This window comes from Schistocerca cancellata, chromosome 4 (assembly GCF_023864275.1).
Source record: "Schistocerca cancellata isolate TAMUIC-IGC-003103 chromosome 4, iqSchCanc2.1, whole genome shotgun sequence".
Lineage (NCBI taxonomy): Eukaryota > Metazoa > Arthropoda > Insecta > Orthoptera > Acrididae > Schistocerca > Schistocerca cancellata.
Window position 1 is genome coordinate 808,186,817 of NC_064629.1, and position 23,645 is coordinate 808,210,461.

Genomic DNA, 23,645 nt, shown 5'->3' on the forward strand with positions numbered 1-23,645 from the left:
AAAAAATATACATTTACCTAAGAATCTGCAGATTATTCTACAGCCTGCAAAAGATTATATGGTAGAGAGGTCAAACAGGCATAATGTTGTGTGGAATGACAACTTGATATGAAACTCATCTAACAAAATGATATCCATGTGGAGAGCTATAAAGGAAAAAACTTGTAGCTCAGACAAGAAGAAAGAATGTATCATTAACACTAGAAGGCTCAAAAGTCACAGACACAAAATCAGTAGTGAAAACATTCAATGAACACTTTACTTCAGTAGCTGAAGATCTCACTCAAGTAAACTGTAATGGACCAGGCCCATGTTTCTCCAGTAGCTTGGTGATCTCGGATGCCTCTATATACGTTTACCAAACAAAATCCTGATGAAAATATAAGTAAAATTAAATCATTAAGCAATAAAATGTTAAGTGATGTTGATGAAATACCTGACTTCATAACAAAACCATGTGCTCACCACATAGAAAAATTGGTGTCTTTCCAGATGTTCTGAAAATAACAAATGTTTCACTACTGCTAAAAAAGGTTCTTCTGATAAAATATCAAATTACCCTTAAACACTTTCTCAAAAATTTTACAAAATCCTTTTTATGAGACTTATAAGTTTCATAAATAAATATTTCCTCTCACCATCCAACAGCATGGCTTCAGGACATTTAAAGTTTTCACAAACAGCAAAATTTGAATTCTTCGACTATACTTTAAAATCCCTCTATCAACATAAATTAGCTGCTGGTATTTTCCTGTACCTTTCAAAGGATTTTGATGTCCTGGACCACAAAATTCTGCTCAAAAAATTAGAAAGATGAGGAACAAGAGGTGTAGCACATTGCTGGCTATGTTCAGACTTAAAAAAACTGCAGGCAGAAGGCACCACTTCAGTATGACTTCAACACTATGAACAAAATGAGAAACAACTCTTTCTTTTCCAGCTAATGACCAATAAAATATCATGTACCTCACAGCTCAATCCAGCACCATTACTCTTCTTGATTTATGTGGATGACTTTGTTGTATATATATGAGTACCCAAAAAACTACACTATTTGCTGTTTATGCTAGCATATTCCTAACTGGATTTGGCCCAGAAACATTGTAGTCAACAGCAGAAAGTTCTATGAAAAGACTTACACAGAGTGGTTAATCAAAAACACACTCATTGTAAATATTAAAATATCTGAATGTGTCACCTTTCACTTATTTCCACCATTTAACCAAATGTCTATTCAAGCAAGATTAAGAAAATGATCAACTAGGAAATGTAAGTGTGATAAAACTTTTGGATCCATGGGTTCAGAAAGACTTTAAAAAAAGGACACCCATATAAGTAACTTGCCTAAAAACCTCTCATCTGTGTGCTATGGTCTAAGAGTATTTAAGTCTATGACAAGCAGAACAACAGTACTGCAGACACTCTCTGCACAGATCAACTCCCTACTCTGATATGGGATCTTTTTCTGAGGACACTCAATTTATAACAAATATTTCTAGAATGAAAAAAAAGGAGCTCTAAGACTAATTTGTGTCCTTAGAAAAATGGAATTCTGTAAATTCCATAATACTCTGCTTGATGTACTGAATGCACCACCCTTATTAATTTATGAGGGTTGCTCAATAAGTAATGCAACACATGGTTTTTCAGGATTTCAATACACCATAATATTCTCCACTCTCTGGGCTACTAAACCCTATTTTCCAACATAATCTCTGTCCAATGTGATAGCCCTACAATACCTTACTTGGAGGGCCTGTATGCCCACACAGCACCATTCTACTGGTTGACATTGGAGCTAATGTCTTGCTGCATCAATAACCTCCTTGATCATCCCTGTGCTGCTTCCCACAGAGTGCATCCTCACTGAGATGGAAGTCGGAAGGTGCAAGGTCCGGGCTGTAGGATGGATGATGAAGAACAGTCCAATCAAGTTCTGTGAACTCCTCTTGGGTGCGCAGACTTGTGAGGGGCCTTGCATTGTCATGGAGAAGGAGAAGCCCATTTACACTTTTGTGTCGTTGAACACACTGAAGTCGTTTCTTCAGTTTCATGAGGGAAGCACAATACACTTCAGAGTTGATCACTGCACCATGAGGGAGGACACCAAACAGAATAACCCCTTCAGAGCCCCATAAGACCATTGTCATTAATTTACCAGCTGAAGGTGGGGCTTTGAACGTTTTCTTCAGAGGAGATGCGGTGTGGTGCCACTCCACATATTGCCAGTTTGAAGTGGTGTACCAATGTTTCATTGCCTATGATGTCCGCCCCTGGTAGCTGAGTGGTCAGTGCGACGGAATGTCATACCGAACGGCCCGGGTTCATTTCCCAACTGGGTCGGAGATTTTCTCCACTCAGGGACTGGGTGTTGTGTTGTCCTTATCATCATCATCTCATCCCCATCAACATGCAAGTCACCGAAGTGGTGTCAACTCGAAAGACCCGCATCAGGTAAACGGTCTACCTGATGGGAGGCCCTAGCCACATGGCATTTCTATTGCCTATGATGATTTTCAACAAAAAATTTCCATGATTGGCCTTGTAACTTGCAGGTAGCTCTGTGGTCTTCTGTCAGGCAGTGAGGAACCTGGTGGGTACACACTTTCGAGTACAGAACTGGTGGATAAGAGTGTCAGAACTACTAACAGAAATGTCACTTGAGCAATGAGGTGTTCGACTGTGATCCATCAACCACTTCAAATAAGAGAATCTGCACTTTTCAACATTGCGGGAGTCACAGCTGTGTGCGGCCAGCCTGCAAGCGGGAGGTCGAACACGTTTGCGCGACCTTGATGCTATGATGAGCAACTTCTCGCCCAATGACTCACCCTGCTATTGTTCACTGCCACATCACTGTAGACATTCTACAAATGCCTATGAATATCTGGGATGTTCTGGTTTTCTACCAAATGAAGTTCAATGACAGATCTCTGCTTGGAACACATCTCTGTTACAGACGTCATTTTGAAGGCTACATATAGCACAGCCACCAATCAGAACTTCGTGGAACTACATGGGCTGAAGCGGGAGTATTCCACATGTCCCGCAACAAATTCTACATTTTTTTAAACTGAAATTGGCTGAGAAAGAAAGTTGCATTCCTTATTCAATCACCCTCATACATAACTATCTTCTTCACTATGGATTACCTCTTGAGAACATGCAAACTACTACAGAACAAAAATATACATGATTATTATACCAAAAGGAAATCAAATACACACCAAAAATATTTTAGAACAACAGTCTATAGAGGGAGACAATTAACACTGGTGTCACACTACACAATAATATACCAGAGGAAGTAAAAAATACTATGTATCAGCTATCCAATATTCAAAATGAAACTAAATTCTGTGCAAGAATTTCTAAATATGTAAAATATATGTTACTTAGAAACTGAATTGTACGAGGAGGTACACAATTTTAATTTGCCTACTATTTTGCTGACAATCTTAGATTATATGAATATCTACCTACTTACTTTCACTTCCTTTGGTAATACTAAAATATTAACTGTAATCTCATTTTGACCTTTCCAATATGAATTGTACAATTTGTGCTGTATGATAAAACTGGACCAATAAAAAATAAATAAATCAAACAGGTCGCAGTTGGTAGGGAATGAGAGAAATCTGACAGGGCAGTGGTCATTACAGTTATCCCATGCCATGTGTTACCTCTCATGCGACGGGATTGTGGTACCATATTTCAACAGGACAATGAATGTCCAAATACAGTACACGTGTCTATGAACTGACTGCATCAAATGATCTTAGGTTTTCCCAGTGCACAGAAATCTTGAAAATTTCACAGGTATTCATCCGGGTGGCAGCGTCCAACTGGCACGACATTTTGGCAAGCCGACTTCTTGCCATCTTTAGGAGTTCCTGAAGTCTGATTGACCTCTGATGGATGTCAAATTTATATAATCTTTACCTCCCCTCCTACAACCTCCATCTTTGCACTTCCATGGAGTCCGAGGCCAGTGAAAGGGAAGCGCAGCACCGGGTGGTGGAAGTAGTGCGGCACCCTGCGGCAGGTCATGGACCACACACATTTCATGGCCACAGCCACGTGTGAAACTCTGCCACCATGGTAACAACATTTCTTCTTCAGGTGTTCTGACATGATTGCCATGTAGACTGTCATGTTTTAATCATACTCCCGGCTAGATCCCAGGTCTTGCTTAACTGGAAACTGTTGTCTTTATTTATTAGCTCGTCATGCAGCTGGATCTCCACTGCCTTTTTGAGGACACAGTCCCAGAAGCTGTTCGATTGCTGTAACACCTCTGTGCCATCATAGTTCATGTCATGTTCATGTGAGATGCAGTGCTCTGCCACAGCAGACGTGGTCGGCTGTCTGTTTGGTGTTTATGTTGACTGCATCACTCCTGTACAGTCCAGATGGCCTGGCCTACATACATTTTCCCACACTGGCAAGTAATGTGGTACACTCTTGGTTTCCGGAGTCCTAAGTCATCCTTGAATGATCCTAATAATGTCTTCGTTTTGAGTAGAGGGCTAAACACACACTTGAAATTGTATTTTTGGAGTATTCTGCCGATGTGGTCCCGACGTATGATATAATCGCCATCACAGCCAGTTTGTCTTCTACCTTGGAAGGCTGTGGTCTCAGCTTTTTCAGTCTTAGGGTGTGTTTTATCTGGCTGTTGTTGTAACCGTTCGTGCAGAACACAGTGAGTAGGTGCTGCAATTCAGCTGTTAGGCTGTCATGGTCCAAGATTTCGCGCGCTCTGTGCACCAGTGTGCTCAGGACACACTCTTGCTGTGAAGGAGCATGACACCTGGACGTATGCAGATACAAATATGTCTGTGTTGGCTTATAGTAGACACTGTGTCCTAGCGTGCCATCTGGTCTTCGCTTGTCGGGTATATCTATAAATGGCAGCTGGTAGTTTTCTTCTACCTCCATTGTGAACTTCATATTCTGGTGCAGTGAGTTCATATGCTGCAGAAAGTCTTGCAGATGATGTCGTCCGTGCAACCAGATTACAAATGTATTGTCTACATATCGAAAAAAGTAAGAGGGCTTGTAGACTGCCAACTCGAGAACTACTCCTTCAGAAGCCTCCATAAACATATTGACCACTACTGGTGATAGTGGACAGTCCATCACTACTCCATCTGTTTGTTCATAGTAGTTCCTGTCAAACAGAAAGTATGTTGACATACGCATGAATTCAAAAACTTTTGTTACTCCTGGTCTGAATTTTTCTCCTATGAGTCTTACGGAGTCTCTTGCAGATACCCTAGTAAACTCACCATGAGGTCTTCTCGGTCCAGTCGGAAGTTCTGGAGCTGCTGGACAAAGTGCGCTGCGTTTCTAATGTGGTGTTGGCATTTGTCCCGAAAGGGACTGAGCTTCAGCATCAGGTGTTTGCTAATTCATATGTTGGTGCTCCAATGTTGTTTACAATCGGGCAGAGAGGCATTCCTTCCTTATGAACTTTACGCAGTCTGTAAAGTCCAGGAGGTGCAGCTGCTCATGGACAAAGTTTCTTCACTGTCTTATTATCTGCAAAGATGTGCTCGAGAAGATCAATGGTCTTACTTTACACCCTGTTGGTAGGATCATCTCCAATTCTCCTGTAGGTCATACAGTTTTTGCTTGTATACATTACGTGGCAGCAGGACTGTGCAATTCCCTTTATCTGCTGCAAGGAATCCAGCCTTGAGTATGATTAAAACACTACAACAGTCTAAATGGCAATCCGCCTCTGTCAGGACACCTGAAGAAGAAGATGCACTGTCACCACGGCAGCAGAGTTCTGCACACGGTCACGGCCATGGAAGCTCTGCAGTCCATGATCTGCTGCACTTCCCCCACCGCCAGCTGTGGATCACATGGAAGTGCCAAGACAGAAGCTGCATGAGGGGGTAAAGATTATATAAAGTCAGCGTCCATTAGAGGTCAATCAGACTCCAGGAACTCCTGAAGATGGCAAGAAGTCGGCTTGCCAAAATATCACACCTGTTGGACAATGCCACACGGCTGAGTATCTGAGACATTTTCATGACTGCATGATGTTGAGGTACTCCCCTTGCTAGCAAGATCCCCAGATCTGATCCCCACAGAACACATGTGAGACCAACTCCGACATTATTTCTGTACCACTGTCAGTATCCAGGATATCGAGGACCAATTACAACAGTTGTATGCCAGCTTGCTTTACGAGAGGATACAATGGCTTTATGACACCTATTCCAATCACATCAGTGCATGCACCCATGACAGAGTGGATGCCAACATCACAAAGATAAGTGGGCTCATACTGCTAAGGTCTTTGTAAATTTGACTGGTTTTTGTAATCACTGAAATAACATCACATATACCATCCCAACTGATGGAGTTTCATTATGTTTCCTCCTCCCCTTCTTCACTTTTTTTGTTAGGCAGTGTATTTTTAGTTTCAAATTCCTTAGTTGGAACCTTAATGCACAATTAGGGAAAAAAATCAATACTGATAATTTTAAAGTGATACTGTGTATTATAAACTTATTTTGTAATTAAAACTTCAATTTAGATACTAATATTTCATGGTATATATAGAAAAAATGTCATCTGAGAATCACACAGGAAGCATTTATAGTACCTGATAATGGCTTGGAAAAGTTTCCATAGCCTGCAGAGTAAGTTCAACAACTTGTTTCAATACGGTTGGGTGAATTTTTAGTGCGAAGTCACCTTTTGTCAAATTGTACAGACACGCTGTTGCAGCCATTTGTACTCCAAACTGGTCAGCATGCACTATCATCCCTGGAAGCACCAGCTGAAAATTTTAAAGATCAATTCAGAATTGAGTATTACATTTCTTATTTACCTGACCACTATAGGATATGTCACCAAATTAGATGAAAAGCAATGGAATACAATAACAATTATAACATGGTTGTAAAAGATATCATTGAAATTATTCATAAATGACACTGAATGGGCAAACTGCACTATTGTCAAAAGCAATCTTGGAACGACTTTGGAGTTGTGTAGTGCATTTAGTGACTTGGAAACCAAATTGTCCAGAAACAGACCCTGAGAAATATTTCAAATGAAAGGGCCCTAGTCAAATGCAAGTTCACTTACTGTTATGCATTATGCATATGCATTTATGCATTTTCTGTTCCTGTGCCCATTTTACACATATGAAAATATAAAAAAAGACCTAGTGCTGGCATTTACATATTTAGAGATAGCTTTTGACAATGTAAACAGGACTACACTCTTTGAAATTGTTAAGTTAGCGAGGGTAGGATATCATTAACAAAAGGTTATCTATAACTTGTACAAAAACCAGACTGCATGCTGAGAGTCAATGGATGCGAGGGGGAAGCAGTTGTTGAGAAGGGAGTGAGACATGGTTGTAACCTATCACCAATGTTATTTACTCCATACATAGAGAAAGATGTGAAGAAAGGCAAGGAGAAATTTGGAAAGGGAATTAAAGTTCAGCGAGAAAAATATAAAAGCATTGAGGTTTGCTGGTGACACTGTATTTCTGTCAGAGACAGCAGTGGACTTGCGAGGGCGGTTGAACCGATGGATAACGTCTGTAAAAGAGGAATATCAGCAAAAGTAAAACAAGGATAATGGGATTTAATCCAATTAAATCAGGCATTGCTGGAGAAATTAGATTAAGAAATAAAATACTAAAAGTAGTTAATGAGTTTTGCTATTTAGGCAGCAAAATAACTGATGGTGGCTGAAGCAGAGAGGATGTAAAACGTACACTACGAATAACAAAAAAAGTATTTTTGAAAAGCAGAAATTTGTTAACATTAAATGTAAATCTAGGTGTTAGGAAGTTTTTTGAAGGTGTTTATATGGAATGCAGTCTTGTATGGAAGTGAAATGTGGATGATACACAGTTGAAACAAGGAGAGAATAGAAGCTCTTGAAATGTAGTGCTTCATGAAAATATTGAAAATTAGGTGAGTACATACAACTAAGGAAGAGGTACTGAATCTAATTGGGGGAAAATAAATTTTTGACACAACTTGGCTAAAAGAAAGGATCAGTTTTAGAGCACAAATCCTGCAGCTTAAATGAATTGTAAGTTTGGTAATGGAAGGAAGTATGGGGGGTAAAAATTATAGAGAGAGAAAAAGGCTTTAATACAGTCAGCAGGTTCAAAAGGAATGTAGGTTGCAGTAATTACACAGAGATGAAGCACATGATAGACCAGCGTAGAGAGCTGGATCAAACTAATCTTCAGAATGAAGACTACACCAACCTTTCTCGTACTGAAAGAGCTGTTAATAAAATATTTGAACTCAACAGACGGTTCACAAAAAATATAACTATAATTAGGAGTGAAGACAACAATCTCATTGTTATTTACATTCTACTAGAATTTTTCATTACCAAATACATCATCAAGAGTTTCTCTTAGAATACCAGAATCTGCAGCTGTAGATAAGGTAACCATTTAGAGTAGAGTTGAAGCACTGGACAGTTACCAGGCACACAACAGTACTCACAGTGTTATTCAGTTTTTGGACAATATCTGTCTTTGGAACTTAAAAAAAAAAAATTAAAAAAGGTATGCTGGCATTGCAGCTTGACTGGGGTGAGGTTTGTGCTGGGTTGAGTGGTGAGAGGGTGGAGGAGATGCATAAGGGAAGGGAAACTGACAGCTGTGAGGGAGAGGCACCAAGGGATCAAGACAGGAATGTGGCAATGACAAGCCTGCTCTGGCACAAGAAGAGGGATATTGCATTTGACATAAAATAATGTGGAGTGGGGTGGGAGCTGGAGAGTGGAACATAGAAGACGAGGTCGACCACAGAGAGAAAAGTGTGAGTGGGAGGCATAGCGGCAGGGGCAGGGTGTGGAGGTAGGTATGGGACAGGAGCTAGCCGAGATTGAGGCCAGGATGATATCAAGATTGCAGGTCGTGTTCTAAGGACAGTTGCCATCTATATAATTCAGAAAAGCTGATTATTAGAGGAGGGAGGACCTAATTGCCCAGACGTGAAGCAATGGCTAAGGTTGAGCATGTTGTGCTCAGCAGCATATTCTGTCCGAGTGACCTGCTTAGCTCTTGGCCACAGTCTGACGGTCGTCTTTCATTCTAGCTCCATAATGGATTAAGGAACACCACAACTGGGATGAATGTTGCTATGGAAGAATTTTTAATGGCCAGTCACTATTTAGGATATCAAATTCATTTTTTTTTATATTTTCACATATTTTCACACTCATGTGAGGTTGTATCCTCATACCTCACTGTGCACATTCCTCAAATTGTTTAAATAAAAGTTAGAATATCTTCCTCACTAGGTGAAAGAGAAATGTGTGCCCTGGTGTACAGTTCAAACTTTGCATTTCAGTGGTAGTTTCTGCCACACATTTACATAGATACACTCCTGGAAATTGAAATAAGAACACCGTAAATTCATTGTCCCAGGAAGGGGAAACTTTATTGACACATTCCTGGGGTCAGATACATCACATGATCACACTGACAGAACCACAGGCACATAGACACAGGCAACAGAGCATGCACAATGTCGGCACTAGTACAGTGTATATCCACCTTTCGCAGCAATGCAGGCTGCTATTCTCCCATGGAGACGATCGTAGAGATGCTGGATGTAGTCCTGTGGAACGGCTTGCCATGCCATTTCCACCTGGCGCCTCAGTTGGACCAGCGTTCGTGCTGGACGTGCAGACCGCGTGAGACGACGCTTCATCCAGTCCCAAACATGCTCAATGGGGGACAGATCCGGAGATCTTGCTGGCCAGGGTAGTTGACTTACACCTTCTAGAGCACGTTGGGTGGCACGGGATACATGCGGACGTGCATTGTCCTGTTGGAACAGCAAGTTCCCTTGCCGGTCTAGGAATGGTAGAACGATGGGTTCGATGACGGTTTGGATGTACCGTGCACTATACAGTGTCCCCTCGACGATCACCAGTGGTGCACGGCCAGTGTAGGAGATCGCTCCCCACACCATGATGCCGGGTGTTGGCCCTGTGTGCCTCGGTCGTATGCAGTCCTGATTGTGGCGCTCACCTGCACGGCGCCAAACACGCATACGACCATCATTGGCACCAAGGCAGAAGCGACTCTCATCGCTGAAGACGACACGTCTCCATTCGTCCCTCCATTCACGCCTGTCGCGACACCACTGGAGGTGGGCTGCACGATGTTGGGGCGTGAGCGGAAGACGGCCTAACGGTGTGCGGGTCCGTAGCCCAGCTTCATGGAGACGGTTGCGAATGGTCCTCGCCGATACCCCAGGAGCAACAGTGTCCCTAATTTGCTGGGAAGTGGCGGTGCGGTCCCTTACGGCACTGCGTAGGATCCTACGGTCTTGGCGTGCATCCGTGCGTCGCTGCGGTCCGGCCCCAGGTCGACGGGCACGTGCACCTTTCGCCGACCACTGGTGACAACATCAATGTACTGTGGAGATCTCACGCCCCACGTGTTGAGCAATTCGGCGGTACGTCCACCCGGCCTCCCGCATGCCCACTATACGCCCTCGCTCAAAGTCCGTCAACTGCACATACGGTTCACATCCACGCTGTCGCGGCATGCTACCAGTGTTAAAGACTGCGATGGAGCTCTGTATGCCACGGCAAACTGGCTGACACTGACGGCGGCGGTGCACAAATGCTGCGCAGCTAGCGCCATTCGACGGCCAACACCGCGGTTCCTGGTGTGTCCGCTGTGGCGTGCGTGTGATCATTGCTTGTACAGCCCTCTCGCAGTGTCCGGAGCAAGTATGGTGGGTCTGACACACCGGTGTCAATGTGTTCTTTTTTCCATTTCCAGGAGTGTATTTAAAAAAAAAATAAAAATAAAAAAATAAAAAAAATAAACTTTAAACACTGAAGAAGGCACTGCTTTTCAAGACCTTTTGAAAATGTGTGCATACACAACAGCACTAGTTTTCACAGATTTTAGTCTTTTCGCCACCAGTTAGTTCATGAAAGGGTGTTATCAGGATAAGCTGATACCAAATATATAGAACAGTCTATATAATTTTTCTCACAAGACTAAGTAATTGAAGTACTGATAGTAAGCTAGTTCTCCAACCAGATATTTTAGATGTTAAGTATGTGTAAGATTTGCTGTAGGCAAAAGCAAGGGCATAACCAGCAAGTGGTAGGCAGTGCTGTTCAAATACAGCATTAGTATTGTGGTGCTTGACACAGCCACATCGATTAAACATCTAAGCATAATGTTGCAAAGTCATATGAAATGGAATGTGCATGTCAGGTTGGTAGTAGGGAAGGTGAATGTTCGACTCCATTTTACTGGGGGAATTTTGGGAAAGTGTAGCTAATCTATAAAAGAGACGGTGTATAAAATGCTAGTGTGACCCAGTCTTGAATACCGCTCATGTGTTTGGGATTCCCACCACATTGGATTGAAGGAAGACATCGTACCAAATCAGAGTCATGCTGCTAGTTTTGTTACTGGTAGGTTTCATTCGCACGCAAGTATTATGGAGATACTTTGTGAACTCAAGCGGGCTTAAGGACAGTTATTTTTCCCTTTATCTATCTGCAAATACAACAGGAGAGGAATTGACAAGCAGTGGTGTGTGGTAGCTTCTGTCATGCACTGTACGATAGCTTGAGGAGTATGTACATAGATATAGATTTAGAAACAGGTAAACATATTAACTCAGTATCCATTTGAAATAAACCAGAACATATTATGAATACTGATCAGTAGCAAGTGTCCCCAGAGCCATCTGTTATTAAATTCCAAAACTATTTTGTTTTTCGCTGTGAAATTAATACAAGTCCCACCTTCTCCTCCCTAGTACAGAACCTACATACACTCATGGGCAAAGATATCAAAGGCACAGAAATGTGTCAGATGGAATGTTAATTACAGTGAATGCAAACTTCCAGGATGAATTAATCACAAGAATGTGTCACGTTGCCAGTCATCTAAAAAAGTGTTACAAGATGCCATCTTTCAGGAAGTTTCTTACTCTCTTCTGCCAAAAAGTGACTCATAAGTTTCAGCAGCATCAATCCTGTAACAGCTGCATGGAGACACAAGAGTCATCAGCTAGGGAAAGTTATCTCAGTGCGAATGAATGGAGGAAATACTCTACCATAGCCATATTGAACAAACCATCCCAGTATTGCTCCCTGATTTGAGAACAGAGATGTGAAATAATTTCTGAATTGAGTGTATCATTCCTTTGTTTGTCCTGTCCTGCAGGCATCTGTACATTTAGAGAGCATAATATGCATGCTCTACCTAATTTCCATAACGTTGAAGGAGATGGTTGAGTGGCCATAGACTGGCATGGCTCAAACTCCTCTTGGTGGCACATTCAGTTCTTGCCATGATGTGCTGTCACGGTAATAAGGGCTAAGAGGGTGCTGCACACTCCTATGAGCATCTAATCCAGTTGCTCATGAGTGTAAGAGCTGTAACTATTTATGGAGCATTACAACTTTTTTGTTAAAAGGTGTGAGTGAGTGCGTGCACATGCACGCTCACATGCGCGTGCACGCACCAAATCCCCCCCCCCCCCCCCCCACTACTAGATTTCTAATTAGCCATGGTAATTGGAATTAAGGCTAACAATTTTTGTTTGGAGAAATTGGAAACACTCCATTTAGGTAAACATACTTTGCCTGAGTGTTTTGTGGTTAGTTATTCAACCACAATCTCTAGACTTGTGTACAACAAAATTGTGATCTGTTGAGGAAAGAGTAACAATTTTATGATTACAAATAACAACAAAAGAGATATTTAGAACAAAATGGTTTCAACATTTGGTTCATATGATTTACTGAAAATACAGTACAATGAATTGTTTTATACCTCTTCTACATTTAATGAAATGATACTACCATTTATTGCTGCTGTGCTCTCACATTGTGAGTCACGAAAAATAAGCAGAATATTACGCAGAATCTGCAGTCTAATTATCAACCGCAGAATTTCATGTTACAATCAGAAATTCCTTGGATTCATTGGATTGTAAGTACCACCCTGCAGACACTGAGGTGACAAGTCATGGAATACTGATATGCTCATATACAGATGGCGGTAGAATTGCATACATAAGGTATAAAAAGGACGGGCTATTTGTGGAGCTGTCACTACATTCCAAGCTGAGATGCCAAGCAAGAAGGAGCATGCTGCTGCTGCTGCTACTGCTGCTGCTGCTGCTGCTGCGAAGGGTGTGGTGGATAGCTGCACGGCAGAACAGGCTCAGGCGACTGAGCACGCCCCATTGATGTCCACATCCAGCCCTTCATTTACGACAACCGAGCTCAGAAGCACGTATGACCCCCTGGTTCAGTATTCAGATTTTCATGTGCTCTCGGTGCCAGAGCTATATGCTACCATGCAACACCCGGCCAGAGGTAGCGCCTACCCTGCACGAGAGGCAGACAAAAAAGCATTCCGTGGCTTTCAATGATACCAGATGGCCACTGCACTGTGAGGCGCAGCCAGTAAAGAGGCCAGTGTACTGCTGGGAGCCCCACCAGGCCTGTTGAAGCAAGAGAACACTGTTCTGCCACAGGTGGCCCCAAAGGGTGAATGCGCGACCACGCTCAGCTTTTCGAGCAGCCAATGTCCTGCTGGTTGCTCCAGCAGTCATGGACAGTCGAGAGACTATGGCCCTGCCAGTATATGTCCCACCAGGCTTGACAAATCAAGCCATCAATGCCATGCTACGAGTACCCAATGAACAAGGAGTTCAAGGGGCTACTGAAATTGTGGAGTCAAACCTCGGCGATGTCATACACGATGAAGACGAAATGGAAATTTCACTGCCATTACGAAAGCAGCATTAGAGGATAATGAGTCCACCACATTCTGCAATTCTACTGACAGGTGACAGCAGAAGAAGGAGCCACCCATGCCTCAGGGTGCAACCATTGCCACCACGGCTCATCAAAGTGAAGAAGACAGGTTTGTTGTTCTGAAATGGAGGCTCACGGCTCAAGCAAAGAAGCTAGAACCAGTGCAGCTGCTGCAGACAAATACTTCTTTTTCAGGTATTCCAGCAGAGCACGGCGCCATGGATGTGGTGCAACCACAGGCTAGGAGGTCACCCACCCCTCCATCAGTCACAGTACTCTGGATGGTCATTTACAAGTCCTTCCTTGAGAAGTTCAAGAAGATAGAATCCTCTTCAACTCATTTTTTCTCTCAGAACAATTGTTGTAATTCGTCATGTACTTCATTATTTAATGTGTCACATATTGTATCAAACCCAAATTGTTTTACATTACAGTTTTACTGAACTAATACCTCCCATTTTAGTCCTAAATCAAATGTTAACAATTGTCATCTTTGAAAATTGAAATACACTCCTGGAAATTGAAATAAGAACACCGTGAATTCATTGTCCCAGGAAGGGGAAACTTTATTGACACATTCCTGGGGTCAGATACATCACATGATCACACTGACAGAACCACAGGCACATAGACACAGGCAACAGAGCATGCACAATGTCGGCACTAGTACAGTGTATATCCACCTTTCGCAGCAATGCAGGCTGCTATTCTCCCATGGAGACGATCGTAGAGATGCTGGATGTAGTCCTGTGGAACGGCTTGCCATGCCATTTCCACCTGGCGCCTCAGTTGGACCAGCGTTCGTGCTGGACGTGCAGACCGCGTGAGACGACGCTTCATCCAGTCCCAAACATGCTCAATGGGGGACAGATCCGGAGATCTTGCTGGCCAGGGTAGTTGACTTACACCTTCTAGAGCACGTTGGGTGGCACGGGATACATGCGGACGTGCATTGTCCTGTTGGAACAGCAAGTTCCCTTGCCGGTCTAGGAATGGTAGAACGATGGGTTCGATGACGGTTTGGATGTACCGTGCACTATACAGTGTCCCCTCGACGATCACCAGTGGTGCACGGCCAGTGTAGGAGATCGCTCCCCACACCATGATGCCGGGTGTTGGCCCTGTGTGCCTCGGTCGTATGCAGTCCTGATTGTGGCGCTCACCTGCACGGCGCCAAACACGCATACGACCATCATTGGCACCAAGGCAGAAGCGACTCTCATCGCTGAAGACGACACGTCTCCATTCGTCCCTCCATTCACGCCTGTCGCGACACCACTGGAGGTGGGCTGCACGATGTTGGGGCGTGAGCGGAAGACGGCCTAACGGTGTGCGGGTCCGTAGCCCAGCTTCATGGAGACGGTTGCGAATGGTCCTCGCCGATACCCCAGGAGCAACAGTGTCCCTAATTTGCTGGGAAGTGGCGGTGCGGTCCCTTACGGCACTGCGTAGGATCCTACGGTCTTGGCGTGCATCCGTGCGTCGCTGCGGTCCGGCCCCAGGTCGACGGGCACGTGCACCTTTCGCCGACCACTGGTGACAACATCAATGTACTGTGGAGATCTCACGCCCCACGTGTTGAGCAATTCGGCGGTACGTCCACCCGGCCTCCCGCATGCCCACTATACGCCCTCGCTCAAAGTCCGTCAACTGCACATACGGTTCACATCCACGCTGTCGCGGCATGCTAACAGTGTTAAAGACTGCGATGGAGCTCCGTATGCCACGGCAAACTGGCTGACACTGACGGCGGCGGTGCACAAATGCTGCGCAGCTAGCGCCATTCGACGGCCAACACCGCGGTTCCTGGTGTGTCCACTGTGCCGTGCGTGTGATCATTGCTTGTACAGCCCTCTCGCAGTGTCCGGAGCAAGTATGGTGGGTCTGACACACCGGTGTCAATGTGTTCTTTTTTCCATTTCCAGGAGTGTACGTTGTAGTTGCACTATTTTTAAATCTTTGGTCCCACAAAAATTTCACAGCCACACATATTTATCTTTGTACCTGACAATGGCATAAGCCAAATATCAGTTTGTAAAATAATAAATATTGTAGAATATTACTCCAGTGTCAAGTGGATTTACATTCCTGAGGTATCATTTGGTAAAACACTAAACATTTGCTTGAAATACTGTGTGTTAACACATGCAGTACTTACAGTGTAATAGTCCCCTAAACAAAAGTTACTGTTTTGTACATTCTAATATTATTCATCGAAGGGTAAAACTGAAAGGAGGGGGGGATGTTTTTTTTTAACAGCTCATGGCGAATAGCCCGATAATGTGATCACTGTGGGTCTTCATACTAAACTACTCCAGTGTGGATACACCAAAACTGAAGTATCATGTCACCATGCTGCCTTTGTCAAGTGTGCATATTGTTCCATTCAGCTGTCTTTTAATCACTTCATTGAAACTCTACATTTGACTTCAATGATGGATAGGGTAGAATGTAAGGCAACACAGTGGCTACAACACATATCAGTCACATTAATGTGACACTGCCTATGTTAAATGTCAACATACAATAACCACTCATAAGTGGCAGTTGGAAGCACTAACAGTGGAGGTATACAAAACATGTCAGGTGGGTGAAAAAAACAGTGCAGTTGTTGCCTTAGTGCAGAAATTGATCAATTTATCTGATATCCAACAGCATGATCGTTGGCTCTCGAGCCAGGTATGGAAGCGTTTCCAAAATGGTTAATTCTGTAAACTGTTTGCATGCTGCCATGATTAAAGTATACCACACATCACAAAATGACGTTATCCAAAACGTGCCATGCAAATGTGGCACCCATGGACCAACTGTGATGCCTATGGACCATAGAGGGCAGGGTTGAACATCTGTTGAGATGCGTAAGGGCAAATAAATGTGCAAATGTTACGCAACTGACCACCCAGATGAACCGAGGGGCTACCAGGCTACCAACTGTCTCCCCTCAATGACTGTTCCGTGAACATTGTTGGATATGGGCTTCTGCAGAAGGCACCTGGTTCATGTATCCATGCTAAATGCTGTTCACTGGCAATGAAGGCTGGAATTTGCATGTCAGTACAGCAACTGGATACCCACAGAGTGACAAGAAATGACCTTTGCAGATGAATCACATTTTATTCTCCATCAGTAAAGTGACCACCAAAAAGTAAACACCCAGCAACAATCATTGGAAGAGTACAGGCCACAGGAGGGAATGTTTTTATGACATCCTTTGGGTGATCTCATCATTCTGAGAGGCACAATGGATGAACTCAAGTATGCATCTATCCTTGGGGACCATGTCCACCCCTACACACAGTTCGTTTTCCTCAGCATGATGGCATCTACCAGCAGGGCAATGCACAGTGTAGCACAGTTCGCAGTGTATGTGCATGGTTCGAAGAGCACCAGGATGATTTTATTGTATTCCCCTGGCCACCAAACTCCCTGGATTTAAACCCAATTGAGAATCTGTGGGATCACCTCGACTGGGCTCTTTGTGCCACAGATCCTCAACCACAAAAGCCTAGTGCAGGTGGGCATGGCACTGGATTTGGCATGGTTCCACATCCCTGTCAATACTTTCCAGAAATTCATGGACTCTCTTCCTGCATGTCTGAGAGGAGGTTACATTAATGTGACTGGACAGTGTATTATGGGGAATATGACTCTGTAACTACTGAATGTCTTGTTTCAAGAAAATGTTTAGCTTTTTGTTTTTTCTCACTTAATGCTCTTGTTAACCTGATTGTCTCAATTGTCTGTTAAACAGTATTGTTTCATCAGTGACTTGTGTGTCTATAGTCTTTACATAGAACTACAAACATTGGTTATATACAAATGCAAATTTACATATAACTGATGTTCATGGATGGTCGAACAGACACATTTCTACATTTTAAAATCATTTTATTTAGTTTTAGCTGCAAGCTTTGGTCCTTCCCTGGTACAAATCCTTCATTCATGCTCATTATCCTCTATTGTTCCTTATGTATTGCTCCTGCCCCTACCCAACCACTGCCTTTCTACATGCAATCTGCAACTACTTATGCCATTTTTGTAGCCCTTCCTCAACCCTTGTTTCTTTTGCATGTACATTGGAATCTCTCTCTCTCTACGTGTGTGTGTGTGTGGGGGGGGGGGGGGGGGGGGGCACACACGCATTTGCGTATGTCCTCACTCTGCAACCCCTCTTTGTAATAAATGGGGGCTTTTTGTCTTCCACAAAGTTAGCTTTCATTTTACCAATTCCTATCTTTATTGACATGTTATTACAAGTGAAATGCAGGACAGTTGCTGCTTCCACAATTTAGAAGTAGCAGTCCTTATGTTGGCAAGATGTTTACTTCGAAGACTCTTAGCCAATCTCTTGTGATCTTTCAACACACATAAAATTTACTGTTCAGCATCAATTTCTATGTGATGTCGCAGATCTCTTAACCACCCAGTTTTCATGAGCTTTATTAAGTTATAAGTTTGCCTTCTGAAACAGCAGAAACAAAACAGCACATCTGGTAAACCTCACAAACAGTATAATGTGAACAAAGGCTGTGTAAGATATAGACATAATTCAGTACACCTGATAATTAAAATTGCTATAATTCTTTACTGTACAATCACAGTACATTATTTTCCTGTAATTCTGAATGCACCAATACTTCCTTGGAGGCACTGCTCTTATTTTCACAACAGTCAATGTATTATTTCCTTTCTTTTTTCCTCATTGGTAATGATATTTAAAATTATTTTGTTTCTGATCTTATCCTAATCAACTGCACTGTGTTTCCTCACTATGTATGAAAACACTGTAGTCATGTAATGGGCATATTCAACTGTAACATAACTTGGCCAGTATGGGGATATGATACAAAATTCTGGCTCAGAACAAGATGGCATTGACAGATAGCTTTTATTTTTCTGATGTTGATACACATTGCACAATAATGTACATCAAGTGGTACCTATCTCTTTTTTTAAAGGTTTTTATACCTTCTCAACAGTTAAGATATGGGCAGCTCAATGCATATTGCCCGGACTTCTCTTGATGATAAGAAATATAAGGAGCACTGAAAAACTGCAGTCACATATGAAACTATCAAGGAAACATTCAGTATGGTAATGAACAATCAGCAGTTAGAGGTGTATAAAATTCCTGATGTCACAGGCATATTAAAAGAAATAATATGTTACTTTTTCATAATGGGTCCAACACTTCATGCCACAAACAAAACAACAATCAAAGCTATGAGTGGAAGCTAGTAGCCCTCAATGAAAAAATGCAACATCAATTTTATAAAAGGTTTGCTAGGTTTGCCAGTGTTTTCTGGAATATAAAAGGGATTTTTCTTACTGATTATTTTGCAAGTCTTCTGTAACAACTAGATGAACTATATGAGAAGATGCTTGAGTGAGAAAAAAAAGGTCTTTCATTAGCACAATATACCACACTAGGTGCTTTGGCAATGAGAATACTGAAGAGTCTGAAATATGAAATTTTGGAACATTCACAGTTTTCACCAAATTTGGCATCTAATGACTTCCACCTAATGACTTCCACCTAATCCCACATCTAAAGAAATTGTTGACTGATAAATGTTTTGGTTGCAATGAAGGGGTTAATGGTCACTGGAGACAGAACTTCCAGAATCATGCCTCAGGCATGGAATCTGCTAACAGAGTACACTGACCTAAAATACTACTACAGTAAAAGTATATTTTTTATGAAAGAAATAGTTTTTCCCTTGCAAGCTAAGAACTTGTCATTTTATCCTCACAAAACACTTATCTGCATTTGCCATGCTACTCTGATAGGTTAACATCCAACCAATCACTTTATGTAAGACAAACTCAACAAAGCTCATAGTCACTGAAATATGATAAATCTGCTTGATTTTGCTACTATAAATAGGAACTGTGGAAAAATGGACACGTAAAAAAGCCATCTGCTGCCCTTCATAAAAATAGATATAGATGCAGCACGAAATTAAACTTTTACAACTCAGTGAATCTTTAATGGATGTGGTAACTATGTTAATGATATGAAGGGGATGTGTATCTCAAAACATGTAGGATCTATAGCACGTCACAAGTATGAACTGGATATCAGAAAGTGGAAGTAAATGCAAGAATGACATTACACCAATCTGCAAATTAAAATAAAAAGCAAACTTATTTCACTTGAACAGTTTTCACATAATCTCTCTACACAATAAGGATAATTTACCTTTATAATATCAACACGAGCATCAGTGAAGCTTGGCGTTAATCTAAACAAGTGGTATAAACATTTCTGCACATAGAAAGGCCTTGCTGTGTATCGTTTGAGGCCCTCCATTATCTGAGCTTCCGTACCAGTTCCAGCCACCTGAAAACAAGTTACAAAATTCACAGCAGCTGAGAAGCACGATTACAGTAGGAAAATACTAGTTGCAAAAACTTGATAGGAGCAAATTTGATTAAGAAATAAATTATGAGAAACTGAATTAATACTTGTAGATTTTAAAATTTTTAACATTCAACCAGGAGCACCCAATGGACAGTACATAACAGCAAGAGTCCAGTAACACGTGGGTTTTATGATGTGACTGTGAGTGGAAAGCAGTTGAGTGGCAGTTAGTTTTAAGGTGCATGGGGTAATAGCTTTCTTGTGTCACGGTAAGCTGCCCATGTTAGTTGCAGAGAGAAATGCAGTGCATAAACAATTATAGATTTAAAATTAAAGTCGTGTTTCCAGTAAACTGTGACTGACCTGATAAACCTACCTGCCTGCCTGGATGTGTTTTTTCATGCCCTCTTAAGCAAATGGCATGCTAGATTCCATTTTTGTCACACATACACACAACTAAGAGATGGAACCATGCAGAACAGGTATATGAGGCTCCCACATTTAATGTGGTTACAGGAAAAGCATACGACTGTAAAAAGATTTCAAATCTGGGAAGTATGTGAGGTCAGTGCATGAGGATTCCACAATAATATAGTGCTAGAGGAGCAAGTGATACATGTGAAAATCAAGACACAAAGTGGTAGTGCACAGGGGTGCACAAGGGAAGCTTCAATTTAATTGTATAACGAATTTGACAGAGTGCACAGAAATTTTGAGCTTGGATGGAGTTCTGAATAGTACTTTAGATGCAAACAGTATTTCTAATGTATGGGTAGGATCTAAGGAAATTGTAATACTTATGAAGAAATGACTAGGCTCTTTGAGGTTGGGGATTTAATAAGTCTATCATTGGTGATAGCGGAGGCAGTACTGAAAAGTAAACAAAGGGAGGAATGTTAACTGCACAAACAGGGAAGGCATGATATGTCATCCTGAGGTCAGTGTCAATGATGTAACTGTTCCACTTTCTACTAATGAAGTTTAAGCATATAAAATTAAGGTAAAGATTTGTTTTCATATAAAAATTGTCTATCAGCTTACACAATTTGTACAGTATAACTACAGATGTCAAAAGAAAGAAGGGATCATGAATTTAAAAACCTAAAAGTGATTGCTTACAAATGATGAGAAGTGTCACTCTATTTCAAGACAGTACTTTCATATAAATAAACAGTATGTGTGAAAATGACTGAACCGATACAAACAGACTAGTGAAATAATCTTTAAAAATGCAGCTGAATGAAACATACTTGTGAAAGAACTCACCACCAAGTTTTTATAATAGCCACTACAATGAGGATTCACGAAATATTCTTCAAAACACACATCACAGTGTATGAGACCTAAGAACTGTAGTTCTTTGTGATGGTCTATAAAATTTCTAAGATCATCAGGATTAATTTCTTCCCTTCCTGAAAAAAGATACAAATAATCAAAAACATTATAAACAGATTATTTTTATGGGTCTGTTGAGTAAATTATGAATTTATTAATTCTGGTTTGCAAGTATATCTTTCATCTGTGAGTTTATCTAAATCTTTGGCACATCTTTATACTCACTAAAATTACTGCGGTATAATAACAAGATTTAAACACTCCATATCAATAGTATTAATATGCTTGGAATTTCATTTCAAGTTAGGCATCATTCTACAAGAAGTGCTCACTTCTGTGGCTGTTTTTTGTGCATGATTAACAGCACATCAGATTTTTGAAGGGAAAGGCTGTAGCTGAAACTACTGTTGTTGTCCAGTAAGGTTGTAAGAGTGTTGTTTTCAATAAATTCCAATTATACATATATTTCTTCAACAATGGTGGCCTGCCAACAGAACTGTGATGTCCTGACCATATTTCAAAAAAGATAAATGAGTAAAATGGAAAAGATGTTTGTCTTCTTTGAACATGTGCGGTTGGAATTATAACAGTGACATTGCACAAAAGCTAATTATAGAAAATCCAAATCTTTGGACATAAGAGAGAACATATGTAAACATTGTAAATTCTGCATAGTAACTTCCATTGTAACACATCCATTTATTATGGTGATAACAGTGATGACAATAGTTTTAGAATGATCAACTGCATGGTCATCATCAGCGCTCTTGCTTTATATGACTGTACGCATTTGGGAAATTAGATTTTATAACAGATGTTTATGGGTCATCAGTGGTGAAATTTAATTGGCTAAACAGTCCTGATAGAGCCAGTTAGTTATGTTGGACGAGTGAGTTGGAAATAAGCAAAAATTTACTTTTCCATTAATTAAAATTATCTGTAATTTAAAATAATTCAAAAGTATATTAAAAAAGATTAAAAGTATGTACAATTGTGTGCATACCACCACATATTCCCATGAAATGATTGCATATTTAAATAAAGTTATCTGTCTCAACATAAAATACTGCTTCATGAAATTAATATTAGCTGGATACAAACACTAAAATCTTTCCTCATGTACATATGGCTGGCTGTCTACTAATACAATAAAACAGGAATACTCATAAAGCCCGCATCTCGTGGTCGTGCGGTAGCGTTCTCGCTTCCCACGCCCGAGTTCGATTCCCGGCGGGGTCAGGGATTTTCTCTGCCTCGTGATGGCTGGGTGTTGTGTGCTGTCCTTAGGTTAGTTAGGTTTAAGTAGTTCTAAGTTCTAGGGGACTGATGACCATAGATGTTAAGTCCCATAGTGCTCAGAGCCATTTGAACCATTTGAATACTCATAAACCCCTTTCCAGATGATGGCATCATGATTCATCTACAGTTGATGGGTCGACTGGTCTGTGAACAGCCGGCCACACCCCTTCAGAATAGGCAGCAGGTTTACCGTCATGTTCCAATTGCTTCACAGCACACATGTCTGTGGACTGTCTGGATCTCTGGGTGCACCACACCCACTGTGGAAAAGATGGGCATCTCTGAAATGTGTCATAAACCATCAGGACAGTTGGCCCCCTTTCCCCACATGCATCTACGGATGGAGCATGAACTTCAAACAAGTGTTCCTCAGAGCAATCCTTTCACTTCCACATAGTTCATCAACCACACAATTGTGAATCAAAACATCAGTTTCCAGATGGACACATTAGCTACCTTGTCTCTGGCAAATCCCCAAACATATGCTTGTTTGGGTTCTCCTAAACTGGCCCAACCTCCAGTACACTGGTCGCGTACGGTGAGAGTTTGATTCCCCTCCTAGGTCAAATCACAGTCACCTCCACCTACAAAGAGGTCACAAGGCTGATAATGTTGCTTGTTGTCAATATTCACTCAGTCTGGATGCCTTCACATTGTTTGGATTCTCCATTACTAGAGAGGTTCAGGTTGTCTCTGACCTAGGCAACCTTTGAAATGCATTTGCACCTATAGTCAAACCTTGCCAAGGGTGCAACACAGATATCCAGGCTCATATCTCCTTGCGTCCAGAGGCACTGCCTCGTTTCTTCTGGGCACAACCCATTCCAGT

The 23,645-nt window shown here is 41.7% G+C and overlaps 1 protein-coding gene across 2 annotated transcripts in view; it reads right to left on the minus strand.

Moving 5' to 3' along the window:
- The window catches only part of LOC126184766 (protein zyg-11 homolog B-like), a 236,926-nt gene that overhangs the window by 50,238 nt on the left and 163,043 nt on the right, over positions 1-23,645 (minus strand). Inside the window, exons 6-8 of one of the 2 annotated variants that reach the window (XM_049927317.1) lie at positions 21,449-21,594; positions 20,021-20,161; positions 6,623-6,799 (exon numbers count right to left, since the gene is read on the minus strand). In XM_049927317.1, the coding sequence (XP_049783274.1) occupies positions 6,623-6,799; positions 20,021-20,161; positions 21,449-21,594 (464 nt within the window). The remainder of the gene's footprint in view (positions 1-6,622; positions 6,800-20,020; positions 20,162-21,448; positions 21,595-23,645) is intronic. The other variant, XM_049927319.1, reaches the window with a different exon arrangement.